At 35.8% G+C, this 21,125-nt stretch overlaps 2 protein-coding genes across 3 annotated transcripts; one reads left to right on the plus strand and one right to left on the minus strand.

Annotated features, from left to right (window-relative positions):
* The first annotated feature begins 8,961 nt into the window (after positions 1–8,961).
* Positions 8,962–10,678, plus strand: LOC133302820 (epsin-3-like). Its single transcript, XM_061502646.1, has 4 exons — positions 8,962–9,125; positions 9,268–9,390; positions 9,524–9,685; positions 9,788–10,678. Exons 1-4 carry the CDS (start codon positions 9,013–9,015, stop codon positions 10,389–10,391), a joined length of 1,002 nt encoding a protein of 333 aa, XP_061358630.1. The 5' UTR covers positions 8,962–9,012; the 3' UTR covers positions 10,392–10,678.
* Positions 10,679–11,576: 898 nt separating this feature from the next.
* Positions 11,577–15,998, minus strand: LOC133302817 (U-box domain-containing protein 33-like). Of its 2 annotated transcripts, none has more exons than XM_061502640.1 (7): positions 15,616–15,998; positions 15,386–15,489; positions 15,058–15,167; positions 14,108–14,633; positions 13,130–13,681; positions 12,173–12,895; positions 11,577–11,963 (listed from the first exon to the last, which is right to left on the minus strand). In XM_061502640.1, exons 1-7 carry the CDS (start codon positions 15,881–15,883, stop codon positions 11,781–11,783), a joined length of 2,466 nt encoding a protein of 821 aa, XP_061358624.1. In that variant the 5' UTR covers positions 15,884–15,998; the 3' UTR covers positions 11,577–11,780. The 2 variants fall into 2 exon arrangements, with proteins under 2 accessions (XP_061358624.1, XP_061358623.1); XM_061502639.1 differs by having other exon boundaries at positions 15,386–15,504.
* Between the last annotated feature and the right edge of the window lie 5,127 nt (positions 15,999–21,125).

The raw sequence follows: 21,125 nt of genomic DNA on the forward strand, positions 1-21,125 counted from the left end.
TCTCGAAAAATACAGATGCTCACATTGCAGATGATATCACAAATGTGTGTGGCTTCAAGCAAACTCACAATATAGGGAGATATCTTGGGTCCATGATGAAACATGGTCGAGTAACCAAAGACCATTATGCTGATGTTGTTGCAAGAATTAGGCACAAGTTATCTGGTTGGAGTAACCAGGTCTTATCTTTTGCCGGTCAAATTACACTTTCCAACTCCGTTATTTCAGCAACTCCTATATTTCAAATGCAACACAGTCTGCTTCCTGTAGCCATTTGTGATGAAATAGAGAAGTTGCAGCGTGCCTTTATTTGGGGTGATAAAAATGGTCAAAGGAGATCTCATCTGGTTGCATGGGATAATATTTGCAAGCCTAAGAGCATGGGTGGCTTAGGGGTGATTAACCTTCGTGTCCAAAATATGGCTTTCTTTCACAAGCTTGCATGGACGATACTTACTTCGCCCGATTCGTTGTGGGTTCGAGTTGTAACAAGTAAATATAAGAGAGGTTTGGATCTTCGGAGGGAAGTAAATCATAAAGCATATGACTCATACTTCTGGAAAAATCTGTGTAGTGTTTGGCCATCTTTTCTTCAAGCAATGCAATGGGAGATTGGAGACGGTAATGATGCATTATTTTGGACAGACAATTGGTTGGGTTTAACTGAGTGTCTTGCCTCTCTGGCTACTCGTACTCCAACTGGTTTGGAGTTGAATCTCCCTGTTAGTGCCTTCGTGAACAGCAATACTGGTCAATGGAACTTTCCCTATATTCGTCAATATCTCAATGATCAAGCTGTTGCAAGGATCCAAGCTGCTCTCATTCCTAGCGCATCGGATGGAAATGACCGCATTATTTGGAGAAATCAAAAGGTTGGCTGCTCTTTAGTTAAAACCGTGTATTATAACATGCTTGGTTTCCCTCTCATGCCGTTGAAAAATTCTTGGACTACCATATGGAAATGGCATGGGCCTCAACGTGTTAAATCTTGTATGTGGATCATAATGCATGGCCGCCTTCTTACTAAAGACCGCACATCTAGATGGAGTGGGGAATCTGGTCATTGTAAAATATGTCCTGGTGAGTTGGAAACAAACCTCCATGTTCTAAGAGATTGTAAGCATGCTAGAAGTGTTTGGAATTCTCTGGTTTCAGCTAATCGGCAAAGCTTATTCTACAGCTTGGATCTTAGAGATTGGGTTGAAAATAATATCTCAAAAGCTTGGAATCAAAGTAATTCAGATGATTGGCGTGATGTCTTTTTTATCTCTTGTTGGTTCATTTGGGGATGGAGGAACAAAAGTGTCCATGATACTAACTTCAAGCATCCAACCCATGGAACGCACATAATTGCTATGTATATAGAGGAAGTTCGTAACTGCATGGGTAGGAAGGCTATGGCTACTACTAGCATTCATCCAACTCGTATGAGTTTATGGAAACCTCCAAGGTTAAATTGGGTGAAGATTAATATTGATGGGGCAGTTGAAAGGAATACTGAGGTGGCTGCTTGTGGTGGGATTATCAGATCTGATGATGGCTCTTGGTTGGGAGGCTTTGAGTATCATATTGGTGCTTGCACTCCTTTAATGGCGGAGCTTTGGGGAACTCTAAAAGGTCTGGAATTGGTTTGGCAACTGGGATTTAAGAAGGTGGAACTAGAAGGAGATGCTTCTGAAGTATTCTCTTTGCTTGCTGATTGCAATGCAGCTTGTCAGCCTCGTATAGTGGCTAAGATACAAGCACTCATCGGTCAGGATTGGGAGGTAACGTTTTCTCATATTCCAAGGGAAGCTAATTCCTGTGCTGATTGGTTAGCCAAGTCTGCTCTTCACAAAGATACTGGATTCTGGAGTCATAGAGTTATGCCGTTTCACCTTGCTCAGTTATTTGATCACGATCTACAGGGAATCTCCTCTTGTAGGGGTATAGACCCTGGATAGTTATTTTTTGTTTCTGGTTGTTTGTTTGTTTTTGTTTGGGGCTTCGCCCCTTAATGTTATCAAAAAAAAAAAAGTAAAGAAAATAGGAAAATATTGATTTTAATTATTGGATTTATAAAATAAAAGACAATTAAAAATAAGAAAACATTAAACTAAATTTAAAGGTGTTAAGATGATGGATGAGATATAGGTCAGGTTCAATTTCGCTGATACAGCAATACTGAAACGATGCTTTAACAATGATATATCAATGTTTAACTAGTAACCGAACACTAAGGTATGCTGGGGCTTTTGGCCAACCTAACATATATACCCAATAACTAATTCTCACATCTCTATGGCCAAACTAATTACTAAATTCTCAAAGTTCAAGTTCAAAGGCTATGTGGTGTGAATGATCTCTCTACCCACAACTTAATCAAGTTAACTTTAACCTAATTAATCCACACAATTCAACAAGGGTCTGGATTCGGAAATCTCTCAGCCCCAACCTCCTCAATATCACATATGTATCTCTCGACATGCACACATGAATAAAAATAAACAAACTCGTTGAATAACTAATTAAACATTAATAAAAGCAAAGTTTAGGCATACATCTCAATGTTTACAACATAGGTACTTTATCACCTAACCTATAGAGAAAATTAGCTCATAATGAAATAAAACAGAGAAGAGGAAGAAAGAACTCAGTGGAAAATAGAAAAGAAGATGAAAATGAATGTTGTTGTAAAACTTTGTCACGGTCTTGCTCCAGCAGCTCTTCCTCCTCCAAGAATCTTACTTTCTCTCTCTAAAATGTCCCTCTGACTTCTCAGCCTCTTTATAACTTCGTCTAACCTCCTTCTGTAAACTCTCGGATCTACCTTCGAACCTCTTGAATTCGTGGAGGACTTCACTTTAAATAGATAAAGTGGTTGGATTATTAGGTCTTAGGTTTGGGAGTGAGATTCCTTGAATCGTGTTGCTGCAGCCTTATCTTATCCCTATTTTCTTGAACTGTTGGCACTTGATTGGATAAGATCTTGATTTTCTTGTGCCAATATTGTTGTTAGCTTTTCACCTAGTGGTAGGTGCTCGATCTAACACTTGGTATCAGAGGTGAGGTCATGGTTTCAATTCCCGGTGATGACACTTTGCGGAAGGCAGGTCTTGAGGGGATTGTTGGTGAGACCAACATCCTATCTTGTCACGGCTTAGTGTAGGGTCGGAGTCAGATCTAACCATGGTGCTTGGGCTAATAGGGGTAAGTAGAAAGAGTTGCATCTTGACTAGTTGTAGGTGCATGATCCAACACTTGGTATCAGAGTTGAGATCATGGTTTCGATTCCCGTTGATGACACTTTGTGGAAGTCATGTGTTGGGGGGATTGTTCATGAGGCCAACATTCTACCTTGTTAAGGCTCAGTGTGGGGCCGAAGTCAAATCTAACCAAAGCGCTTGGGTAGGTAGGGTGAGTAGAAAAAGTTGTGTTTAACTAATAGCTATAGCTTTTGGCATGGTGGTAAGTGCTCGATCAAACACTTGGTATCATAAGTGCACGATGGCTTAAAAAATAATTAGACTTTAAAAAAAAATGGACTAACTATTACCTTGGGTGTATCTGACTTGAGGGAGAAGGTGAAGAGCATTATGTTATCCAGAGTAGATTCCCAATAAGAATCTGCCAATGCCATTGAGATATTTGCTTGTGTGGTAATAGAACAAAATTCTGGTGTTTCTGACATTCCTTTGCAGCTTAAGTCATTGTTAGGGGTCTTTGCTAATGTGGTTCATGAGGAGATGTCATTAGAACTGCCATATATGAGAGACACCTAATATTGCATTGACCTTATGCTAAGATTTGTTATTCCCAACAAAGCGCCATATAGGATGAGCATTGAGGAGCGAAAGGAGTTATATTCATAGGTTCATGATCATATTCAGAAGCAGAATATGAAATATAAGTAGCAAGCTGACAAGCATAAGAATCAAATCTTTTTTCAAAGAAGGCGATATGGTGTGGATCCACCTTAGGAAGGATCATTTTTTGGCTAGCAGGATTAACAAACTACCTAGAGCTAATAGTCCCTTCAGGGTGCTTGAGAAGATCAGCAACAATGTTTACAAGATTGAACTTCTTGGGGAATACAATGTTTCTAGTATTTTAATGTTGCTGACTTGTCTCCTTATCATGATAACGAGGAGGGCAAAAGGTGCAAGAGCAACCATGAAGACCCATTAGATTCGAGGACGAATCTTCTTTTGGTAGGGGAGGATGATGCACCTCGGTGATTGACTTGGATTGGACTCAAATTTGGACAGGAAACTCGAATGGGCTTCTAAGCAAGACCTATCGCTTTGCAATGGGTATTAATAATCTCGAGCTTTTCTATAGTTTAGGGTTTTTCAATAATTGTTAGTTATTTACCTTTTTTTATTTCTTAGATTATGTTTCATCGTGCGTTTATTGTGCGTTATCTCCTGTGATTGAGCATGATTCCTTCTGATTCTATTTGATTTCATTTTCATTTTATTTAATTTTTCTTAGAGAATTGATATGCGTCCAGCATATGTTGCTTTCTAAGTTAAAAGAAGTAAGGAAGTAATCATAAATGTGTGAAGGTAAGTCATAAATGCAAGAAATATTGATTATTCCTTCTTAATCATTTTCTCACTCAATTTATGCATTTTAATAGCAGGAAACACAAAAAATGAAGTGAATGAGAGAAGTTGCAGTTTTCCAGCCAGCGCGTTTTGCTCGGAGCATGGCGCAAATCGCACTATTTCAACCTGAAGATTCTGTATCTCCACGCGATTTGCGCTGAGAGTGGCGCAAATCGCGCCATTTGGTCCAAATCACTTCTATTTCCTGGCGCAATTTGTGCGGTGAGTGGCGCAATTTGCGTGAAGGTGGCGCAATTTGCGCAGAGTCTGGAGCAAATCGCGCCATTTGACAGTTTCAGCTCTGTTTTCCCGTGCAATTTGCGCGGGTGCTGGGGCAAATTGCGTGGGCGATACTTTTTAATTTTAATCTGATGCGAATTACTCAAAAAGGAGACCCAATTGAAGAGCAATTAAAATTAGGTTTTCCCAAAACCTAATAAAAGGATCAGATACAGAGGAAGGAGGCACTTTTGACAACAAGGAGAAGAAAGATAACAAAGAGAGTGAGAAATCTTGGGAGCCTCTTGGAGTTTCAAAGATTCGAACGATCAAGACGGAAGATCCTCATCTTCTTTCTCTTCTTTAGGTTCTGAAATTTATTTTCTCTCGTATTGATTTTGTCAGACATGAATATGTCTGGCTAGTTTTTAATTATTGTGGTAAGGGTCACAACCCTTGATCTGAACCCCTTGTAGTTTGGTTGATTTTATGTTTATTTATTTAGATTGAATTTATCTTGCTTTATTCTTCATCTTATAGTTCTTCTAGAACCGATCAATCTAGTAGAATTGCTAGGGTTAAGGTTTTCAATAGGGATATTGAGATTCTAATTCCTCACAAAGGGTAAGATAACTATTCATGTATGCAATAGGGATAGGCTACATGAATAGAAAACGTTAAAGATTCATTGATTCTAAGGTTTAACTTGAAAATGGATTTCTAAGGGATTAGGATTCTAATAGAGTTAATAAGGTTAAAGTCACTAAGGAATTAGCGTTTAACTAATCATATAAAAGATGATGAATCGTTTGATCAATTGAATAAGTAAACGTAAATGTAATCGAAGTTGCAAGGTGGGGATAATAAAGGTGTTTGTTTCTCTTTACCGCAATATTTTCTCAACCTTTAATCTTTTGTTCTTGAGCTTTAAAAGAACCTTTGAATTATTTACATTTTTTTTAGAATTGTTCTCATTATTTCACAAATCATAATAGTCTTTAAACCATTTTCTTATTAATCCAACAAGAGATGAATAGTTATAATAAATTCGGTGCCTCAATCCTCCTGGAGACGATACTCTACTTACCCTTTTATTACTTGAAACGATCGGTACACTTGCCGATTGCGCAACAAGTTTTTGGCGCCCCCAACAAAGCGACATATAGCGTGAGCATTGAGGAGCGAAATGAGTTACATTCATAGGTTCATGATCATATTCAGAAGCAGAATATGAAATATAAGTAGCAAGCTGACAGGCATAAAATCAAATCTTTTTTCAAAGACGGTGATATGGTGTGGATCCACCTTAGGAAGGATCATTTTTTGGCTAGCAGGATTAACAAACTACCTAGAGCTAATAGTCCCTTCAGGGTGCTTGAGAAGATCAGCAACAATGTTTACAAGATTGAACTTCTTGGGGAATACAATGTTTCTAGTACTTTTAATGTTGCTGACTTGTCTCCTTATCATGATAACGAGGAGGGAAAAAGGTGCAAGAGCAACCATGAAGACCCGTTAGATTCGAGGACGAAACTTCTTTTGGTAGGGGAGGATGATGCACCTCGGTGATTGACTTGGATTGGACTCAAATTTGGACAGGCAACTCGAATGGGCTTCTAAGCAAGACCTATCGCTTTGCAATGGGTATTAATAATTTTGAGCTTTTCTATAGTTTAGGGTTTTTCAATAATTGTTAGTTATTTACCTTTTTTATTTCTTAGATTATGTTTCATCGTGCGTTTATTGTGCGTTATCTCCTGTGATTGAGCATGATTCCTTTTGATTCTATTTGATTTAATTTTCATTTTATTTAATTTTGCTTAGAGAACCCTATTATTAGTTGATTATTTTTTGTTAATAGAATTCAGAAAAGAGAAATAGTATTTTCTCGTAATTTTTGTTTAGCCAATTGGTTACTATTTCATCATTAATAGTGTTATTATATTACTATGAAGGTTATTTTTTATTCACTTTTGGATTTAAATGCTAGAATCTATTCAAATCAAACTAATGCTTATGAAATTCTAGTTAAAGGATGCAATGATGTGTTCATTTGCAAACATTTTTTTTGGTAGACACATTTGCAAATATTTATATGTTTGATTTCATTATTTTGTTAATAATAACACTGAAATGATTAATTAATCTTAAGATATGATTTGTACAACTATGTTAAATGATATTATTGGTTTAAATCATTCTTTCATATTTAACTTATTGGTTCATGCTTTTTTCAAACTTGAGAAAAATTTAGATGCTAGAGATTAAAATAAAATGATTAACATTAATACATTTAGATATTTTTAATATTTTATTTTTGAGCCAACCCGCCTCAAAACGGGATGTGTTGGTATTTTCAACCCACTCACCAATGGTAGGTCAACCTGCTCCACATGTTTTTGGTCTGGCGGGACAGGTCTGGACGAGTTGACTGGTTTTGCCATCTTTAAGTAAAAAAAATTGTGCTCTGACTAACAACTATAGCTTTTGATTTAATAATAAGTTCTCGATCCAATACTTGATATCAAAGGTGAGGTCATGATTTCAATTCCCCCGGAATGACACTTTGCAAAGGTAGATGTTGAAAGTTGTGAGGCCAACATCCTACATTGATAAGATCCATTGTGGGGTCGGAATTAGATCTAATGATAAAGCTTGGACTAATAAAGTAGGGGTAAGTAGCACAATTATAACTTTTGGCCTAAGCGCTTGATCCAACCGGAGAATCTTTCCTTTGTTACGTGTGATTTTCTTATTTCTAATTAGAATGGAAAGACATGAATGTCTTCTTCTACCTTCTCACTATTCGGAACTTATTCCGTAAGAATAAGATAACGCTGAGATCAAGAGAAATTCTAAAATATATATGAAAGTATTATCTTGGGAAATTTTTAAATATTCTTGACAGTAACATGTTCTAATGTTTAGTATAGTGATGTAATACTCTCGGAATAAATAATAATTTCTTCTAAACTAGAGACTTTTTTTGTAGTAGTTCAAACTATAGGAGAAGGTCATCTTAATAGACTTAACAACAATACTAGATACGCACATTTATGAGCATACATATCATTTCATATTTGCACAATTTTTATTATTTGATTATAACTAGATTCTGTAAATGTAAATGTAAGAGGTGTGAATGTTTCTAATTAGCAATTTTCTTCGCAATTAAGTGCTACACAGGCTTCGAAGGGCCAGTTGAAGGAAAGTGGACTCTAATTCCTAAAGAGTTGGGTTGATATGCAAATTCATTAAAATCTGGGCTGGATTTAGTTGAGACTAAAAATCCACAAGAAGTTTCTTCGTGATGCTTTTTTCTATCATTGCTAGTCAATTCAGGGACAATATTTTCACATTTCCGATACAACGGTTTCTGATTTTGGAAACGTTTCTTACCCAAATATGTCGTGCGCACAAATGTCATACAAGCTATATCAACCATTGAAAAGAGGAAGGATAGGATATTATGAAATACGTGAAGAAATTTTTTTTATATATATCATTATTAATTTATAGAGTTAGTTTTGTAGTACGTGTCACACGATGTCATTGCTGATGAAATCATTGTTCAAAGTTGGTGGCGGAATTTCTCATGGTGTTTGGTGCTAATGAGTATAGTTAATTGATTATGACTTTGTCCAAATTATCATTGTCCTTTAAGTTTCATCTTAGCATAGCAAATGGGTCGGCAAAGCCAAAGAGTAGTTTAATTTTTTTGTTCTTTAAGCCATATATTTATCAGAAGTATAATTGTGATACTAATTCTTCACGCAGGGATAATGAATAGGTAATTCCTCCATAAAAATTGAAATCGTATAAAATCATATAAAATTATAAAAAACTGATCAGTAGGAAGTTTGACTCTTTGATGATGAATTTGAGCTCAAATCAACAAAGATGATTTAAAGTCAGAAACAGCATATATGATTGACTTGAAGATCTAAAATAAAAATAGTCTTCTCTTGTAAATTACACACTGCTAGATCTGGAATTAGTAATAAACAATTTCAGAATTCAACATTCAAACTTTAAAACAGGCTGTGATGTTGACTTCACAAAGCCATGCTTTTATATTCGTTTACAATTTCAAAGACTCTGAGCCAAACCCAAATTACAATTCTCTATACCCCTTCTTCTCTTTCCTTTTTAATCTCAGTTCCTTCGCCAAGGGAGTAACAAAGTTTAGATCTTTTTTAAATTCATGTTGAACAAAAACGGCAGCTTCCATGAATTTAAAAAGCAAGCTTCTTTCTTCCTCAAGGAGAAATTCAAGACTGCTAGATTAGCTCTAACCGATGTTACCCATGCAGAACTGTAAGCTTGTCACTTTTATAACTCCATCACAAGATTTTGACATTTTGATTGCGCTTTAATGTGTTTCATAATCAAATTAGCTCTTGGATTTGTGATATATAGTTTTTGTTTTCCCCTCAACATGACCTTTTACTATTTGCAGGATGACAGAAGAAGTTACAAATGGAAATCCATGGGCACCAGATTCCCTAACACTCGGAACAATTTCAAGGGCTGCTTTTGAGTTAGATGATTATGGGAGGATTATAGAGATTCTGCACAAAAGGTGTTTCTGGCTCCTCTTTTTTTTTTTCTTAGTATACCTACCACATTTATAGCCAATAGTAAGAGAAGGCTTTTGTTGTTGTTTATGTTAATCATCTAACTATAGATATATGAATGGGAAAATTCTGAAACAGACTACTTAAATTTGACAAGATGAATTGGAGGGCCTCTTACAATTCACTGGTTGTGCTTGAGCACCTCTTGACTCATGGACCAGAAAGTGTTGCAGAGGAATTTCAGAGTGACAAAGATGTTATTAGTCAGATAAATTGCTTTCAGTATATTGATGACAGTGGGTATGTTTTTTGCAATTCTTAATCTAAAATCACACACTGCTCTCAAATTTTATTGTTTTTTTCTTCTGGACAGTTGGTATGTTTTTGAGTATTTGCATGCAGGTTCAATTGGGGCCTAACTGTTAGGAAAAAATCAGAACAGATATTGAAACTGCTGGAAGAAAGAACACTACTTAAGGAAGAAAGAAACCGTGCTCGGAAGTTATCCAGAGGAATTCAAGGTTTTGGGAGTTTCTACCAAAGGCCAAATCCAGCACAAGGTGGCATTCTGCGGAAAAAATCATTGCCAACCACATTTGACCAATGTAACTCTGACTTCAACAACCATGAAAATGAGGAAAACCAATCATTTTGCTCAAACCATTGTATAGACACAGCAGCATTTAAATCTTCAAGTCCAAGCCATCAAGGTGGAATTGTCAAGTCCCTGGATCTGGATAGTGTAGAAACCGAGAGTGAGTTCAGTGAGAGCTACCTTGATGATCTGGGTAACAATCAAATGCTTGAGAAATCTGAAACAAGCTCTAAAGAAAACATGACGCCTAGCAAGAAGGAATTCCATCTTTGGAACTTGAAAGCGGAATCCAATCCACTTTTGGATGGTAGCCAAGAGCATTCCAGACTTGGGAACTTAGTAGCAGATGATGATCACCCCTTTAACTTAACAGAAATGCATGCCACTTCTTCCCTTCTTTCTTCCAGATGAAGCAAGTTGAACATTGAACTGAAGGCAACAAAGTTTTAGCAACTATTGCACTTCCAGTGCAGAAAAACCCTTCCAATTAGGAAATATCTATGGTACTACTGTTGTACCATTTACTCAGTACATCTATCCAATAAAAAATGAGGAATGACTGTCATGCTTGAATGAAAAGGAGAAAAAAATAATTTTTTTATCCAAGTGTCACTTATTCAATGACAGATGTACCTACTACAGATGTACAGAAGATGATCTCTTCCAATTAAGGTTTTATGGTACAAGTATTTATGTAAGCGGATTATACTTATTTTCTCCCACAATTTTCTCCCAATGCACAAATCCTTTGTGATTGTGCAACTAGAACTAAGTATTGCTTATTTCGGACACTGCCAGCTTATTTGTTATTATGCGCTAAAGATTTACGTTAGTTTACAGACATAAGATCTAAGCAATTTGCTAAGAAATCGGCAATTCATAGTATAAATTACAAGATTAAAAGCAGAGTTTAGACTCATCTCCGTAGAGAATTTTATAAGCTCTAGAATTTTAAAAGATTTTCCAGTGGCAATTGCGAATGCAAAATCAATCAACTTGATCGCTTCTCACTGATTCAGGGAAGCAAAACCAACAGCAAAACAACTAACCTTGTATATCATTAAATGGTTAACAATGACGAGGCTAGATGTTACGAGTTCCGTATTGATTGTATGAGCAACTAATGTAAGGTTCATAGTGTCTTGGACACTCTTATTTTTTGAGGTAGTTTTTGGAATGATGACTACAAAGTTCATAACAATTAGTGTTTTCATTTAGAGTTGGTCCTACCTATAGGCCGGAATGGATTAAGGTGTCATATCTCTTAAAAAGGAGGTGTTCCGCCATTGACGACGGTCCTTAAAGAGAGTGATAATGTTATAAGTTCCATATTGATTTGTTTTATTTAATGTGACCTTTATAAGGCCTTAGCATACACATATATTTGTTAACATGCATGAACAAGCAGCAAAATTGTTCCTTTTGCCCCCTAAATACTGAACTTGTTTCAATTTAATCCCGTAACATTTTAAGCCACGATAGAATGACGGGGGCATAGACGATGACCATGTCGTACTTTCCCTTTGTTCTCTTGGCATGAAACTATGGCGAAAATACAATCTTTTTTATTCTACTTGAATGGCGTAACATCGGCAATTTCCATAAACTAAAGTTGACTAACTTCAACTTAAGGGTTTAGATCAAATAAAATTGACAATGTTTTGTTAGATACAGGATAGATTTACATCCGGGAAAAATAAAATAAAATCATGACACTAAAACGAAACTAGCCCCAATCTAATAGTAATAATAATAATAATAAAAAAAAAAACAATTTAGCCTATATGAATTAACGAACCTTCAAGATTTGCAAAGCCAGTCTTGGATGGCAAGTCTAAGTGCGTGATTGGGAGTAAGAAGAAGGTGACTCAATTTTAAATTAGTCATTGGAGAAGTATTATGCCCATTTTCCAACCATTCACGTATGGCATCCCCTTCATAGGTAAATCCATCTGCTGCAACTTGAGGATCATGCATTATTTCCTGAAGAAGGGATCCAACAAAAACATGAGCCACACAGAACACCATAACTAACTTTAGCTATAAAAAGAAGAAGAAAAAAATGGATCCTTCAGAATAGGTCAAAAACAATTTTGAGTCCTCAGTCCTGACATGCACTCAGTGATTCATTAGCTCTTTTACGGGGCCTACTGAACCCAGTTAAGTTTTATTAATAAAAAAGTATCAGTTACCTGAAGGATTGGACATAAGAAAAAAGATGGCACAGGTCGTTCTTCTGAAACATGCAACTGCTCCAATTCTCTTACTAGAGTAGGTGTTAACTCTGGTCTGTCTCTTCGATTTAGTTGACAGCATTGCAATCCTAGTTCAAACAAACGTGTTGCCACAGCTGAAGGCCATTCTCCAGCTGAAGAATCCAGAATTGAAGACATTTTTCCACATGAAACTGCGCTGCGAACTACAACTGTTAATCCAACAGGAGTCCTACCGGTGAGAAGTTGCAAAATGATGATCCCAAAGGAGTAGATGTCAGACTTGGGTGTTAGTATTCCAGTTCTCTGAAACTCTGGATCCGTATATGTGAAAGCACCCTTTGGCTCAGTGCTCAAGCGGAAACTAGGACGATAGAGAGACTCCTCTGTCACCAGCCTGCAGAACCCAAATTCACATATCTTGCAACTAAGCGAAGAATCAAGAAGTATAGTTTCAGGCTTCAGATCACCATGGATAATTGTTTCAGGTTTAGAAGAATGTAAGAAGCAGAGTGCACTAGCGATTTCAGCAATCATTCGTGCTCGGGTATTCCATGGTAGAGGGGAATTGTTTCTTTTTCGGAATAGGTAGTCTTGAAGATTTCCATTGGGGGCGTACTCATATACAATTGACCAGGCTTCGGGGCAAACACCAAGCAAAGTCAACAAATGTGGGTGCTGGAGACAACCAAGAACTTGAACCTGCTCACAAAAGGACAACTTTAGTTGAATCAAACAAACACAGAAAAACAGTTGAGAAAGTTTACAGTTAATTATAGTATAACACATCTCCATTTACTAATGTGAGGAAAGAAATAAATATATATAAAAACCCAAAGGCCTCAAAATCATGCTTCCACCTCCAATCCTCTCAAGCCATCCCAAAATCATTTCAAGATAACAATTTCAAAAGCAGAAAGACCATTATGAACTCACCTCTTGATAAAACTCTGCGGGTACTTGCGTGTTATGTGGATGGAACTTCCTTATAGCAACAGTCCTACCCAACATTTCCCCCTTATATATACAACCATATCCACCTTGCCTGATTTTAAAGCTCTCGGAAAAATTGCAAGTGGCATTTTGAAGATCTGATAATGAAAATTCTGCTAACTCAGGCAAATCTTCAGCAAACCCAATGACCCCATTGCAATGAGCTGCTCCAACTTGTCCACGACTTTTCCACCGCTCGAGCCAGCGGAGGGCTTCCATTTTCTGTCTCCTGATCTGCTGCCTTTCTTGCCACAGGGTTGAGATGGATGCTTGAATTAGTGATAGTTCGTCTGCAGCTTCATTTCGCCTTCGGTTTGCTTCCTGAAAATGACTATCAAGTAGGGTAATATTTCTCATGGTCATTTGTAGCTCACCAGCAATTTCTTCGCTCTCATCCAAGATCTTTTGTTGTTCTTGTACTGTAACTCTCAGTGCATCCTCAGCCTCTTTTCTGAGCTTCACTTCACGTGCAACGGCAGATTCAAAGAAATTGACCTGAAGATAGGATATATAACTTAGGTTTGGGCAGATGTCATGTTATTCAAATATTAATGATACTATAGACTCAATATCCTCATTAGTCACTAATTCGGAGATGTACAGCTCAATCATATAACATCATGTCTGAGAAATTTCTGAACTGACACATTTAAACAAATCAGAGTGAACTAGGGCAAACCAGTTCAAAGTGCTGCTTCTACAATTTTATTCTAAAATGTTTAAGTTTCAGAAACTTGTGTACAGGATCCCAGTACGATGCAGAGGGATCCTCTCTTATTTTAATACTTTTTCAAAGTTTCTAAAATACATAAGACAGCATGCCTAATGCCTCATGACTAGCAAGAACAATAAATGCAAAGACCAGAAGCTCCTTTGCTAACAAGAGTCCTAAATGATGTTAAATCACTGGATCATGCTTACCTTCCTTATGGCATCCATGGCTTCGACTTCCAACCTCTTGCACTTCAATAGCTCTTCAAATGCCTCATCTGTTGCTGCCTCAGCTTCTCTTTTGGTTTCAGCAAGTTGACTATTAATACTTTCTTCCGTGACCTCTAAATATGTATCTAAATATACCCCAGAAGAATTTTGGGGGGAACAATGACTGTTACAATTGGATGATTTGGATGAAAAAGTGGCTTCGGTTTCAATAATTTCACCCTGAACCCAACTTCTAATTCTGGAACATGTGGTAGTTGTTGCAGAATTTGATTGAAGATATTCTGAATGGAATAATTCATTCTTACCATATTGAGAAGATTCACATCTCAAGCTTTCTGTGGCTACAATCTCAGGTTGAGTACATGAAGATAAAGAACATGATGTTTCGGAAGCCTCTCTTGTACAAATGTGTTTACCTTTACAGATAAACCATATTTCACAGAATGGGGGAGCATTTTTGGCAGCATAATTTGCTTTACTGGAATTCCTTTTCATTTTCATCCAACTGCAATTTTCAATTATGATTTTGTAAGTGAAAAGATTTATTTTTCCCTTCTATGAAAGAAAAGAAATTTCTGAAGCAGATTGTATGGTTCAAGTTATCAAAGAAAGATACCACAAGTTTTGTCAGTCTCTACTCTCTATACAAAAGATGGACATAGGGATACGAAATACTTGAGGGTCAAAAGAATAAAATTAACTTTTTCCAATCCACTTGAATGAATCCATGAAGCAAATAAACCAAGTTCAATGCAGACTAACAAGGTAGTTTTATACAGAAGAAACAAACTCCTCCCCACCCCCAACACACACACACACACACAAAAAGAAAAAGAAAAAGAAAAAAGAAATACAGCAAAAGAAAGAAAGAAGAATCTAAGACAAATCCAAAGAACAATGGTTAAGTAGAAAATCAATGCAGTACTTACTTTTCTGGCACTGCTCCGATAACAAGCTTCCTAATATTGTTCCTAATAACCAAATCAACAATTCCTTTTTGGACTTGGTCAGCTTCAGTAACAATAATGCTAGCCTTAACCTGACAAGAAATGTATATCAACAAGGACAATTAATAAAGGGTTTTCCTTTTAACATAAATAAATCAAGTTATAATTACTCACAGATCCTGGAGGCAGAAAACATGAAAACAGAATGATCATTAGCAGGATTTAATGCATTATTAGGTGCTTTTGCCCACCAAGACAGTTACAGAAAATACCAAAATGCAAAAGAACAAGCAGAAATGAGAGCATTTACCTTAGCCGCGCGGCAAATGCTCAAGCACTTGTTTAAAAGCCTCATGATCTGTTCTCTTTCATCTCTTCGAAAAGCAGACACCACTTCAGGATTAGCCTGGGATGCTGGCAATTTCCCCACTGCTCAATATATCAAAACGAATTCGCAACAAAAAATTGAGCAACATAAGCCAAATTGGCATATCAAAAGCATATTAATTTTACATCTAAAATTGAATCAATTGAGCTTACATAAAGTGGGGATCAAGAGAGAAGGTTGATAAACATGAATTATGATGATTTCTGTGTTCCGAAACTGGTTGAAAGTCCATTTAAGCAAGTTGACAGTTTTCTCGAGCGATTTCCCAACGGCTACATGAACCTTACATGCACGTTCTTCCATAGGTTGGGGTATCTGAGATTGAACAGAAGAGGGCACACGGTGAAAGCCAAGGTGTAAAATCGAGGTAGGTGCTGCATGGTGAGGATGAGGAGGATGAGAAGGATTCAAAAGCTCCATTGTTACAGTGAAGGATATGAATTATTGGAGGAGGAAATGGGTGGGTCACAACCAACCACCACCACCGGAAGCAGGTTGGGTAGGAACGAAAATCACAACATTGAATTGGGATGCAAATGGTTTTTTCTCTTCCGAAAAGGAACGAACGCTTGACTTTTAAATTGACTTGATGCGCGTAGATGCCATGCCCATGTAGAAATTGGAGTCATTTCGCTTTCCACCGCAGTACAAAGTTAAATAAACGACAACCTTTTTCAATTCAACTGCTCCTTTGTTCTGTCTGTTTGTTACTTTCGGTTAAATTAACATTTTATTATTTGCATATTTATTTGTAAAACCTTCAGGTATTAGTTTTTGTTGACTGGTCCTAATTCCTTTTCCATCAACGTCTTGCAATTGCAACCCCGAACGAGTCTTCTACAAGAGTTCAAGCTCAGTAAAGAATAAGTACAAGGACGAGGATATCAATACAATATTTATTTATTTATTTTAGATAAACTCTTATGTGCTTTTGTCAGTTGTCATACTGCATTTTTTCAAAATGTAAATTAAATAGATTTTTTTTAATCTGTATGGTATAAAACAAAATATTTTTATTTTTACTAAGAATTATAAAATTTCATTTTATTTTTACGCTAACTTTTTATTATTTTTATTTAGGGTTTATCGTTTCTTTCTGTCACAAGAAATAAAATTGTCGCAGACAATTTTAAAATTATGTCATTTTGAGGATTGAGAGAATTAATGAAGGATGATTTTGATGAAATTTATATGACAAATAAACAAATACATTTCTTAAAATATTCTTAATGAATTCTTCCAATTCTTAAAATAACGTAGTTTTATTTTTTGTGACATGAGAAACTTTTTTTCCATTTATATTTATTAAAAATATTCAAAAAAAATAAAAAAGAAAATGATATTTTTATCATTATTAATATAACAAATGTGAAAACAATTATATACAAAATATTTTTTATTTTTTTACGCATACTTATTTTTAAATTATAAGTTAATTTACTTTATAATAAAGAATACTTTAAAGCCCTCCTCCCCAAAAAAAAAAAAAAAAAGAATGATAATAGATGTTCAGTATTGAGAGGAGAGAATACTGTATTAGTTAGTATAAAGCCCATGAGGGGCGCGAATGAAAAACTAAGAAAAGTTGGACAATCTCTCTCTAATTACCCTTTCTCTCTCATCCTCTTCAATCTCTCTTTCTGTTACGTCTTTCTCCTTATCTCATAAGAAAAACCCTTACACTTGTAAGAAATGAAAAAGGAGAGTGGATGAGTGGATTCATCGAAGATTTAGGATACACTAACCCTCTTGAAGCTGAACTAAACGGTGTGCTCACAGATTTGCAGTTAGCCTGGCAGATTGGAATTCGAAAACTAATAGTGGAAGGTGATGCCTCTAATGTCATTGATATCCAAGAGTGGCTTCACAAGCAATGGGATGTGCAAAGTTCACATGTTCTCCGACACGTTAATCATTGTGCGCATTGGTTGGCTGGATATGTCCATCATTTGGAACGACGTCTGCATTTACTTGCCAGACCACCACAGGAGCTATTAAGGTTAATGGAAGCTGATTGTTCTCAGGCTTGCTTAGTTGTTTCTTGTGTTTTCAGCCCTCCACTTGTACTTAAAAAAAAAAACTTTTTATTCAAGTGTTACCTCTTGAAAGGAAGAACCACGTCGAACATGGAACACCAAAAAAAATGCCGCAAAGTAGGTAGAAACGAAAATTACAACATTGAATTGGAATGCAAATGGTTTTTCTCTTCCAAAAAGGAACGAACGCTTGACTTTTTATTTGACTTGATGCGGGTTGATGCCATGCCAATTTAGAAAATGGAGTCATTTCGCTTTCCTAAAATCGGTTCAGTCATATTGATGCGGTTCAGTCATTTGTGAGAGTAGGAAATTTGATTTTATATTACTAACATAACAAAAACAATTCCCTTAGACTATGGGAATTGTTTTTATTATGTTACATAACATAAACTCATCTTCTTACGCACACAAATTTTATATGGGATCCATTTTAAATTTTTTTTCTTTTTCCTATTCTCTCTCCTCTCTCTTCCTTTTGTGAGAGTAGGAAATTTGTTTTTATATTATGTAACATAACAAAAACAATTCCCTTAGATTATGGGAATTGTTTTTATTATGTTACATAACATAAACTCATCTTCCTACACACACAAATTTTATATGGGATCCACTTTAAATTTTTTCTCTTTTTCCTATTCTCTCTCCTCTCTCTTCCTTTTGTGATAGTAGGAAATTTGCTTTTATATTATGTAACATAACAAAAACAATTCCCTTAGATTATTAGGTTATTGGTTTCATTAGTAGCTCATTGGTTGAACCGATCCGGTGATTATACGTAAATCTATAATTTATATTAAAAAAATTATAAACATACTCAAATAATTATTTAAAAATTTAAAAATAGAGATTTAAAAATTACAAACATGACCCGATGATTATATTTTTTTAGAGTAAAGACCCAAATTGGTCCCTGACAAAAAACTCGGTGCCCAAATTAGTCCCTCACAAAAATAAACTCGTTAGATAGTCCCCAACAAAGTGAAACAGGACCCACGTTAGTCCTTCTGTCAATCCAAAACTCACGGTGTCAATGACAGTGATGACGTGTCACGTTAAGTGACATGCTGGAGGCCACGTGGGTTGAGGAACGACGTCGTTTTGAGAGACTCATCCTCGTTGGTCAGTATGGTCCCTAATAGTTTTAACAAAGGGGACCAGTATGGTCCCTAACATTTTTATCGGGGTCCTTTTTAGTCCCTGCTGAAGTTTTGTTAACATCAGTGCCACCATTTGCTATTAGCACACCAGCAATGTCATCTCCCCTTGTACATGCTGATATTAGTCATGCATAACACAATTAACTTCTGCATAATTCACACCATGACATTCTTAGTTTAGTCTTTATATATTGTTTCCATTCCTTTTTTTATCTCCATCGAGTTTATATAACATTTTGTGCCAATAAACATAACTTCAAATACATAAGTCATGCTACATACATTGCATGAACAACAATTCATTACACCAGCAAATCTCAACAGAACCACATTTTAAATTTTACTCCAGCCTACTTGCAAGATATATACATACTAGAAACACAACAATAATGGATCCAGCAAACACCCTAGCACACATACACACATGCATTATTTCCTTCTCAACATCCTAGCAAACACCCATACACACCAGCAAACACCCTAGCACACATACACACATGCATCATTTCCTTCTCAACACATGCACACATATACACACATAACTTCAAATACATAAGTCATGCTACATACATATACACATATACATAAACACCCTAGCACATATAGAGGTGTTCCTAAACAGAAACTTCCAATAGATAATCCCATAATTAAAGCAGGAATGCCAAATCCAAGACCCCATCCTGCATTGTCTTGAATCCATACAATTAAGCTGCATGATACAACGGCACCTAAGTCGATAGAAAAGTAATACCAGTTGAAAAATGATCCCTTCTTAACCCTTTCCTTGGGATCAGTATCATTAAACTGATCTTCCCCAAAAAGTGACACACATGCTTTTACACCACCGGTTCCAAGTGCAATAACGTAGAGACCAAATTACAACACAACATATTGTGCAGTAGTAGTTGGAGGGCATTCAGAACCCAAACAATCCAACACATCATTTCCTTTTCAACACTTGCTGGAGTAAAAAAAGTTATGTGCATGTGTATATGTGCTAGGGTGTTTGTGTATATGTGTATATGTATGTAGCATGACTTATGTATTTGAAGTTGTGTGTGTATATGTGTGCATGTGTTGAGAAGGAAATGATGCATGTGTGCATGTGTGTATGTGTGCTAGGGTGTTTACTGGTGTGTATGGGTGTTTGCTAGGGTGTTGAGAAGGAAATGATGCATGTGTGTATGTGTGCTAGGGTGTTTGCTGGATCTATTATTGTTGTGTTTCTAGTATGTATACATCTTGCAAGTAGGCTGGAGTGAAATTTAAAATGTGGTTTTGTTGAGATTTGCTTGTGTAATAAATTGTTGTTCATGCAATGTATGTAGCTTGACTTATGTATTTGACGTTATGTTTATTGGCACAAAATGTTGTATAAACTCGATGGAGATAAAAAAAGGAATGGAAACAATATATAAAGACTAAACTAAGAATGTCATGGTGTGAATTATGTAGAAGTTGATTGTGTTATGCATGACTAATATCAGCATGTACAAGGGGAAATGACATTGTTGGTGTGTTAATAGCAAATGGTGGCACTGGTGTTAACAGAACTTTAGCAGGGACTAAAAAGGACCTCGATAAAAATGTTAGGGACCATACTGGTCCCCTTTGTTAAAACTGTTAGGGACCATACTGACCAACGTGGATGAGTCTCTCAAAACGACGTCGTTCCTCAACCCACGTGGCCTCTAGCATGTCACTTAACGTGACACGTCATCACCGTCATTGAGACCGTGAGTTTTGGATTGACAGAAGGACTAACGTGGGTCCTGTTTCACTTTGTTGGGGACTATCTAACGAGTTTATTTTTGTGAGGGACTAATTTGGGCACCGAGTTTTTTGTCAGGGACCAATTTGGGTCTTTACTCATTTTTTTAAGTTAAAAGTTACTTCTAATTTAAAAATTAAAAAATACAGATTTAAAAATAAAGTTACAAGCTGTTTAATGATAATATAAAAATTTTAGTTTAAAAATTAATTAAAAGCTGTTCATTTTTTAAAAAGCACAATGTGTAAAACAAAATCTTGGGTATTAAAGGTGAATTCAAACGTTTGGTACATTTAGTTTGTGAAAATATTTTTACTTTTATTAAGAATTATAAAATGTCATTTTATTTATACGTTAAATTTTTTTATTTATTTTTATTACAAACATTAAAAAAATAAAAAAAGGAAATGATATTTTTATCATTATTAATAAAACAAAATATGAAGACAATTATAAACCAAATACACTTTATTTGTTTAAGCATACTTTATTTTTAAAATTATAAATTAATGTACTTTATAATAAAGAATACTTTAAAACGATCTGCATTTTTAACTTAACCTAGAGAAAATTAAATCCCAACTTAAACGGTTCATTGGGTGGCAAAAATGATTAAAAAAATTAAAAAGTCCAAATTCCCCTTTTGTTTGTTTGCGTAACCAAACTTAGATTCAGTATGTAAAACAGTAAAAGTC

This window comes from Gastrolobium bilobum, unplaced genomic scaffold (assembly GCF_033153095.1).
Source record: "Gastrolobium bilobum isolate Gb01-03AN ecotype WA unplaced genomic scaffold, APGP_CSIRO_Gbil_v1 utg30383, whole genome shotgun sequence".
Lineage (NCBI taxonomy): Eukaryota > Viridiplantae > Streptophyta > Magnoliopsida > Fabales > Fabaceae > Gastrolobium > Gastrolobium bilobum.

Coding starts and splice junctions, on each gene's coding strand:
- LOC133302817 (XM_061502639.1), bottom strand. CDS start 15,883: ATGGAGCTTTTGAATCCTTCTCATCCTCCTCATCCTCACCATGCAGCA. Junction 15,168..15,385: donor GCATTTGCCGCGCGGCTAAG/GTAAATGCTCTC, acceptor ATTTCTTGTCAG/GTTAAGGCTAGCATTATTGT. Junction 14,634..15,057: donor ATCGGAGCAGTGCCAGAAAA/GTAAGTACTGCA, acceptor TGAAAATTGCAG/TTGGATGAAAATGAAAAGGA.
- LOC133302820 (XM_061502646.1), top strand. CDS start 9,013: ATGTTGAACAAAAACGGCAGCTTCCATGAATTTAAAAAGCAAGCTTCT. Junction 9,126..9,267: donor GATGTTACCCATGCAGAACT/GTAAGCTTGTCA, acceptor TACTATTTGCAG/GATGACAGAAGAAGTTACAA. Junction 9,391..9,523: donor ATAGAGATTCTGCACAAAAG/GTGTTTCTGGCT, acceptor ATTCTGAAACAG/ACTACTTAAATTTGACAAGA.